The 9,367-nt window shown below is 35.2% G+C and overlaps 1 protein-coding gene across 1 annotated transcript; it reads right to left on the bottom strand.

The window, feature by feature from the left end:
* Positions 1 to 1,074: 1,074 nt before the first annotated feature.
* LOC114530054 lies at positions 1,075 to 1,948 on the bottom strand (the record flags this gene model as incomplete). Its single annotated transcript, XM_028551634.1, has 3 exons — positions 1,762 to 1,948; positions 1,339 to 1,524; positions 1,075 to 1,167 (listed from the first exon to the last, which is right to left on the bottom strand). Coding segments are annotated over exons 1-3 (466 nt in total), but the record flags the coding sequence as incomplete, so codon positions are not given.
* Positions 1,949 to 9,367: the final 7,419 nt, after the last annotated feature.

Below are 9,367 nucleotides of genomic sequence, written 5' to 3'. Positions count from 1 at the left end.
TGCTTCTTTACGATTTGAAAATCTCAAACAACATTTATATTCCATACAAGAACTATTCAAGATTTGGCTTGAATATATCTTACTTTGAAAACTTCGTTCTGACCACAACGAACTTTGTCACAAGCGATCCTAGTAAACTGAATTTAAAAATAGTCAAAACAAAACATTAGCATTTAACTTTAAGTGCCTTTTTTATTTTTTACTAAAAACAAGAAATGCTTTAATTGTTACAAATTGCATTGGTAATTACAACCTGGTAAAGTAAATTCAACTTCTTTTAAACTAAAAGCAAGTTGTCCATAGGCCTATTTGTAAATTAGGAAAAATCACTTGCAAATGATAGTCCCCTGTCACACCTCTCAAAGGCACGTTGTCGTAAGATTATTTTATGTAATTTTAAGATACAATTGAATTCGGCATGACTAAGTAATGGTTACAGAATAATCACGTCTCCATGAGATATATAGAATCCCGAGAATTAGGTAAAAGATCACCAGGGGCCTTTGGCTCCCAGTATCATTTATCGTAATCAGACCACTCTAAATTAATTAAATGGAATTTAATGAATTCCCTACACTATGAGAGATATATAAAGCATGCAAATACTGGCAGCTGATTAGCCGAGTGAAGGTAGCTATTCTCTAACGCATCACGTAATTATTATCCTATTAAGTTGTATTACATGATGTTCACTTGAAATTAGCATATTTCCCGTCCCTATCGCAGCGTTTTACTTTATTTATAAGCTGTATTTGGCTGTACTTTTCTGTAAGTCCTAACTCTTTGCAGACCTTGTCATTGATAATACATTTCCAAATTGCGTCATCGCTGAGATTGCCTTTACGTTGGAGGTCTATTGTCGCCTGTAAAACTGCTGCTGTCTCTTTTGCCAAAAATATATTTTCTTCTTTGGACTTTTTTTTGGACTAAACCGCCTTGCTACAGTACGAAATAATTGAGAAACTGATTAGGTTAAGCATTCATTGGTTGGGGAAAATACGAGAGGATTGAGCTTTTGGAATTCAGAGGAGCAAATTATTTTCCTATCATACAAATCACACACTCAAGACTTACATGCCAGTTGCATTCGCACACTTCGCAAAGGTTTCTTCGGCGATATTTTCGCACGTTTAACAGGCCTCCATTGTTGTTGCATCAAACGTTTTTCTGAGACAAAGAGATTGAGGTATAAGAAAATAAAAAAGGGACAACACAATCACCATTCAAACGTCATTCAAAGCAATGTAGAACTAAATTATTTATGTTTATGGATCACATTTAATATACCGGTAGCTATTATTACAGTCCCTATGTATCTGTTTTCAGCCAGTATCTTACTTTTTTCAGGACTTCTTCCCTCCACTTTTTCCGGACTTTTTTCTGGACTCGAATGACTGTCTTCCGGACTTTTTTCAGGGCTTTGTTCAATAAATTTTGGGTCATTTTCTCCTGGATGTTTTTCAACACCTTTTTCAGGGGTAGTTGTGGCGACATATCGTAGAAAATTTGATACTTTTGCACGACCTTGGGAAAAGAAATGATTTCATCAGAGTGATTTATGCAAGAAAAAATATGGCAACTTCCATATGTGATTTGAATAATATGTTAATATGCAAACTTACTGTGCAAACTGCTTGTTACATAAACGTCTACTACAAACGTCTTAATTAAACTTCAGGTTTTGAACTGTTTCTTTCTATGTCCCATCTTAGTTTTTAAAAGGAAGATTCCCTATTCATGAAATAAAAAAAAATTAATTACCTTTTACTGCATCTCTCATGGCGTAATGTCCTTCAGCGGTCGATGTGGAATGAGACATTTGCCGGGCAAGTTCATGCTTGGAAAGACCACCAGATTTGCCTGATTCAGCAACTTGTCTATGGCGGGACACCGCCGACTTTCGTATTCGTTTTCCAGTAACAGTTCCAGAAATAGACGGGTCAAGCATTTTAACCACCTTTGTAACCCTGGTTGAAATTTGCGAAGAAGGTAGAGGATTCCCTCTCACTGTCAAGAAGAAGAGTGGTTCTTTTTCTTTTTTGCCTTTTTGCTGAAGAAACGAATTGTTATTTGCAACAGCAGGTCTTAGTTTCTCCAAATAAATCACACCGCATTTGTAAGTACGCTCATCCCAGGACAGACTTGCTGGCCCCGTTCCTTAAAAAGATAGTGAAAATTTTTTTTATATCAGTTACGTGTAGAGACACCGATATAATTTAAGATGCACATGTAAAAAGTGTTAACAAGATATGTTTAAACAAACTCAGGTATTCTGACCAAACCTGTTCTCACCTGCTGTCTTATGCCGCTTGGTCAATGTGACAAATTGTTTAACACCGGTGCTAACATCCCACTCACCAGCTTCAAACTCATTTAGAGTTAAATTGCACACAGCCCCAGGGCGTTGAGCACTTTGAAGAAGGAGCATGGTTATTAAATAGTCCCGGAGCTCGACAAACTCTACTTCTGGATTGATAACCCCAACAAATCTTGCCTCAAATTGTTCATGCAGAGGTGAATTGAATAGATTCCACATTTGGGAACTTGTGAAAAGTGACCCAAAATCTTCACGATGTACTTCGGTTCTTCTATTGGCTGACTCCTCCGTAAATGATTTCATCCAATTAGATACTCTGCCTTTAAATTCTTTTACCAATTCAAAATCCTTTTCCACCAAACCAAACTCATTAATCAAACTTGATGCTCGGGTTAACAAAAAGTTATAGAATGTTAGTAAAGCGGTAAGATATGCCCTAAGCGTGCCTACTTTCCTGGGTTTTGTTAAATGATGATTGCCTTCAATGAAGGCACTACGTATGTGGACCATAGCATCGTCGTTCCACAGAAGGTTCACATTTGTTAATGTTTCGTCCACTTCATAGAGAAGTCGGCCAACTCGCCATTGGGCTTCCTTTGAAGGTTTTTCACCTCGGCGACCTCCTTCAACCGATAATAAATGTTTAAGGAAACGATCAAGAAGTGGTTGTGTTTCACACACTTTTGCTATTGAGCTTCTTGGAATTTCTTTAGGCACAATTTCCTCTACATTAATCTCTGCAGTAGCGTCTGAGTGCTCACGGTCCGAGATCTGATCAGCTGATCGGCTGTGCGAGGATTCATCGGAAGAGTCTTGACTCGGAATATAATCCTCAGAAGAGTAATGTTGTGGGGAAGAACTATCCGAAGAACGCTTTTTCGGTGATGAAACTTCAGGAGTGATTTCCTCTATGTGTAGCCTACGTTTAACTGATCTGCTCCTGGAGGGACGAGGGTCTGGAACCCTTTTTTTAAGTGTCATCTTTTTTCTGCTGTTTGTCGAGCTTTTTTTATCGTTCTCCTTCTTTAACTTTTGAGCTTCTGTATTATACCTAAATAAAAGTATATCGAATCAATTTAATTGAGTATAAATGGGAAATGTAATTCACTGGGACTGATACAGTCTTAAATATATTTAAGTCTGTCAGCTCAAAGTCAAAAAGAGAGGGTTATGACTTTTTTGCGTTTTCGAAATATGTTTTAGAAAAATGTCAAATATAGTTAAATTAAATATAAGAAAGAGCACATTGAGAGCATATTGACTGAGTTAATAGAGTGTACATTATATGGGCGTTTGTATTGATAAAAAACAGCAAATTTAATGGAAATGAATATCTAAACTCACCGTATAAAACTTGGTGATCCAGGTTGAAGTTTATGAACGGTTTTGAGGTGTTTATCAAGTCGTTGTACAGGTTTTTTGCACGATTCAATTGGACATTCCACTCGATTTAAAACAGTTTTTGAATCCTGTTTAGTCTTCCTCATAGCTTGTGATAAATTAAGAGCTTCTCTATGATCCTTCTTGTGTACTCTCTTTAGATGGCTAACCATATCAGCCTTGCTCTGACCACACAATGGGCATTCTCGCTTTTCTTTAGCCTAAGAATGATTGAGATCACCTTATACATCTGCCACAACGGTAATAAAAAGTCTTTGAATGCTCTAAGTCTATTGGACACAAAGTTTTCTAAACTTAGGAAGCTACTCAAAAGTAATTTTCGATTATGATAACTGGGACAACATACTTATGTATACTCATATAGATACTTGTTAAATATACAGGCCTTTGCATCCAACTGGCAGCGAGTAGAGGTTGACTGTAGTTTGATATATATATTTAATATATTGGTTCCTTATTTCAATGGTACATACCCATTTTCTAATGCTTGCATGTTCTTCGTCGTCCTTCCCATTACCTTCCTTGGCACTGCTTTCTCCTAAATCTTCTTCTGGTTTAGGTCCTTTACTAGAACCCTCCTCATCAGAAATAACAAGTTCTGGGCTTTCTTTGTAGTCTAAACTTCTGTTCATTGATAAAATTGAATATCAGCCACTTCCAATCATCAATAGCCAGTTCAAGCTCATCAATAGTGCATTGAAGTTCAGTCTAAACAAGAAAATAACAGATGCATCTAATTCAAGTTGAATTGATTCGTCACTCTCCTTATATATAGCTGCTGCAAAAGCATGTCATACCGTCCTTTCCATAGGAATAAATAAAAGCAAATTCAGTTTTATCAACTCCGAGTCATCCTTGTGAGTGTAAGTTGGTGCTACCCTTGGATAGGGTGGTGTCATTACCTAGAAAAAACAAATCCTGACTTTGTTGAAATTTTCACTGGACTAGAATGGGTGCCCTTCAATAATAAAACTAAACCAATGCTTGAATTGTAAAAAAACATTTATGGATCCAGAAATGCATCAGCTAAAATCCTTGGTCTACTAAGGCAGTGGAGAATATATTTTGCTCATTTCTGAAATATAAAATGTTCGTTTCTGAAATATGAAATGTTTTAACATGGTTTCTGAAATGGTTATAACCATATCTTCATCAATAATCAATATTTTTGAAAGCTTTCACTGCATTGTCCTTTTATCTTTTTCGGAAAACGCATGCACGTGCGCTGGCTGAGCCCGGTTATTCTCGACAAATACTTATATAACTGGCTTCCTCATTTTTTCTCTTGAGAAGGCTATTTGAAGTATATTTAACTATACTTTTATTATAACTATACTACCCCCTATATTATTGCTGCAGACCAATGGAATTAATTACTAAAGTTCAGTGCAGTTATACCCGTGAACGAAAAAATTAGCTGACTCGTAATTTTGCCGTTGTACATTAGCCAGAATAAGTGATATAAAAATGAATATAAATCAGTAAAATGCTTGAATAACTTATTGCTTACCTTTTCCACAATATCATGCATCTTAGACAATACGGCTTTTCACAAAATCCAACTTGCTCGGCGGAAAATATATCTGTAAAGTGTTCGACACAACATTTCGCATAAAATATAAGTACGGTCACCAATGAAATATCGTTCTCTATGCTGTTCAGAACAGACTGCTTAAAGACTATGATGGAAGGGTATTTATTATTATATGGGAATACAAACTGTTATGTAAACGTAATACATTATCTTATTGTTGATGCACACGGAAATAGGTGTGTAAAGGATGCAGATTAGGATGTGGGATATTGGCGGTTTTTATTACGTAGTTATTCTAACCTTCGATGAAAAACATAAAGCTACATCCCCTGACATATCTTAACTTGTTTTAGTCCTTTTTACACGCAGTATTAATTTAGCTATCACCCACAACATGCAATATCATTCTGTCTAGTTTCTATCTTTGTACTCTTGTGAGTTGTGAGGTTTTAATAAATCCAGTTTATATTTGTTTAAATAAATCCAGAATAATTGTTTTGGTGTTTTCTTAAGCAAGTTTGTTGTTGTTCCTAAAATAATTTAATATAAATTACGCAAAATAACTGCTTCTAAATTGCATGCTGGAAAATTATTGCGGTTTAATGACATGCATTTGCTCAGAAAAGATCCATCTTCAGTTTTCATTTCAATATGCTAATGAAATAAAGCTGACTTTGTAAGCTTTTTGTATTGTGTTTAAAATTTGAAAATACGTGCGAAATAGCACGTAATTTTGTGTTGCGGTATGTATGTTTTTATTGCGCGTTAATTAATTTAAATGGTTTGACTAAACAGATTGCTTTATAAAATGCGTTAATAGGGTCATGACTTTTAAGTGGTTTTTTAATTACAATCTAAATACGATAGTATGTTCAGTACTGGCCGTGGAACATCGTTAAGATGGGGGGGCTACTGTACTGTTAATATTTTCAAGTTCAGGTTTATTTGTTTCTTTTCAAATTGTTCTTTTTTACGGTCTGTTAACATGAATTTTAGCACACACACGCACATTTAAAGATCACCCTCGGCCATTGATGTTTGTATGTTGATTGACAATCAATCTTTTACTGATATGCCTTAAAACAATGGCTAGCGCATTCTATAGTAGCCTAGTGCTACCGTAATTCAGGAATGCCGCTTTTACTGAAATGGTAACTAAATAGAAACTCTAATATATATATTTCACTGTAAAGAAACTTGTTAAATTTGTAAACACCAAATAGTCCTTTTTCTCAAGTGTCATCACTCTCAAATTTAAAGGGCGTAATGCAAATGCGATTGATCTTAATCCCTATAATGTAAGCATGCAAATACTTCATTCAGAAATTCCGTAGTTACTTGTGTATGTCTAAACTATAAGACGAAATAGACAATCTTAGCGCTTCACATAAACTTATTGCAAAGTTGTCTCTATTCGACCCTTAGGGCAGAGTCTAAAAGATATAGACATGGTTTGTCTTAATATTAAGTATAGGATAATGTTGAATCCGGATACTATAAAAATCAGCAGTGGTAAAAAATCTGCAGGGGCCGGTTGTATCAAGCCCGTTTAGCTTAAACGGTGGTTAAGCTCAAAATAGAAAGCAAGTCTATTGCTTTATTCACTAAATCAGTCTAAATGTTTTTAAACCTTAATATCGAGATATTGTTTTCAATTGCATATTTAGTGCATAATATTCAAGTTGACTCATTCAAGAGAGTTGTAATTTTGACTTATCCACCGTTAAAATAAACGGCCTTGATACAACAGGCCCCAGATCGACAAAACTTAGAGCGGTTCTGTGACGTAGTGCGCAGCAGCTAGTTTCATCTGAACCGAAAATGCAGCTAATCGACCTCTAAACATGTCTAGAAGGAGAGAATTTTAAATAATCCGCACACAGATAAATGCATGCGTATAGAGCACCGGGGCCGATTGTATGAAGCCCGTTTAACTTAAAGTTAAACGGTGGATAGCTAAGTCAAAATTAAATAACACTCTTACAACTCTCTTGAATGAGTCAACTTGAATATTATGCACTGAATATGTAGTTTTAAAGAGTATCTTTGTATTAACGTCAAAAACATTTAGTTCGCTTTTTGAATAAAACGGCAGACTTGCTCTGTATTTTCAACTTAACCACCGTTTAAGCTAAACGGGCTTGATACAACCGACCCTTGTTAATTATAGTATAAGCAGTAATTATACTATAGATCAGTGAAAAAAGAATATTGTCAGATGCTATATAAGTACAGTAGCTATTTGGAATTGTATAATGCGTCAGAGAAAAATAAACAAGAATACAACATTTAAGACATCAGGAAATACGAACTTCTAACAACATCGGAAAAAACAGAGGGAACTTTCCAGTGAACGGAAATTTAACTACGGCTTACAGTATGGGGGTTGATTGCGGTTACCCAGAAGGAGAGGAATCTTTTGTGCAAATATACGTCATGAACAAAACTATAGGGTTGTATTGATAGCAAGTAGAATTGGAAGGGCAATAAACATTCTAAAAATTGTATGAAATTATTTCAATTGATAAACCTGAACTAGGATTATCTATGTTCCTAATACAATGGCATTTGGCACAATGTGGTGGTATTTGGCACAATGTGGTGGCATTTGGCACAATAATATGGCATTGGGCACAATCAGCCATATAAGTTCTATAGCTATACATTTAATGTCAAAACATGGTTTTATATCAGGTCCGAATTAACAATAGCAGAGAAAAGGCCAGAGTCTCACTTAACTCTTAAGGAAGTTTGTTGTTGTTCCTTAAAATAATTGAATATAACATTGCGCAAAATAACTGCTTCTAAATTACATGCTGGAAATTATTGTAGTTTAATGACATGCATTTGCTCAGAAAAGATCCATCTTCAGTTTTGATTTCAATATATTAATGAAATAAAGCTGACTTTGTAAGCTTTTTGTGCATTATATATTGTGTTTGAAATTTGAAAATGCGTGCGAAATAGCATATATTTTTGTGTTGCGGTATGTATGTTTTTATTGCGCGTTAATGAATTTAACTCAACAGATTGTTTCATAATATGCGTTAATAGGGTCATAACTTTTGAGTGGTTTTTAATTACAATCTAAATACTATAGTATGTTCAGTACTGGCCGTGGAACATCGTTAAATGGGGGGGGGGCTACTGTACTGTTAATATTTTCAAGTTCAGGTTTATTTGTTTCTTTTCAAATTGTTCTTTTTTACGGTCTGTTAACATGAATTTTAGCACACACACGCACATTTAACGATCACCCTCGGCCATTGATGTTTGTATGTTAATTGACAATCAATCTTTTACTGATATGCCTTAAAACATTGGCTAGCGCATTCTATAGTAGCCTAGTGCTACCGTGATTCAGGAATGCCGCTTTTACTGAAATGGTAAACTAAATAGAAACTCTAATGTATATTTCACTGTAATTAAAGAAGCTTGTTAAATTTGTATACACCAAATAGCCCTTTCTCTCAACTGTCATCACTCTCAAATTTAAAGGGCATAATGGAAATGCAATTGATCTTAATCCCTATAATGTAAGCATGCAAATACTTCATTCACAAATTCCGTAGTTACTTGTGTATGTCTAAACTATAAGACGCAAATCGCTGCGAAAATAGACGATCTTATTTTAATTAGCGCTTTGCATAAACTTATTGCGAAGTTGTCTCTATTCAAACCTTAGGGCAGAGTCTAAATAGATATAGACATGGTTTGTCTTAATATTAAATATAGGATTATGTTAAATCCTGATACTATAAAAATCAGCAGTTGTAAAAAATCTGCAGGGGCCGGTTGTATCAAGCCCGTTTAGCTTAAACGGTGCATGGTTAAGTTCAAAATAGAAAGCCAGTCTATCGCTTTATTCAACAAGCAAACTAAATGTTTTTAACCTTAATACAAATATATTGTTTTCAACTACATATTCAGTGCATAATATTCAAGTTGATTCATTCAAGAGAGTTATTTTGACTTATCCGCCGTTTAACGGCCTTGATACAACCGGCCGCAGATCGGCAAAACGTAGAGCGGTTCTGTAACATAGGGCAGCAGCTAGTTTCATCTGAACCGAAAATGCAACAGCTAATCGACTTCTAAACACGTCTATGGGGAGA

This window comes from Dendronephthya gigantea, unplaced genomic scaffold (genome assembly GCF_004324835.1).
Source record: "Dendronephthya gigantea isolate DGI-Jeju-01 unplaced genomic scaffold, DenGig_1.0 000059F, whole genome shotgun sequence".
NCBI lineage: Eukaryota > Metazoa > Cnidaria > Anthozoa > Malacalcyonacea > Nephtheidae > Dendronephthya > Dendronephthya gigantea.
Note: the sequence above shows the minus strand (reverse complement) of the source record. Positions and strands in the feature narration are given on the sequence as shown.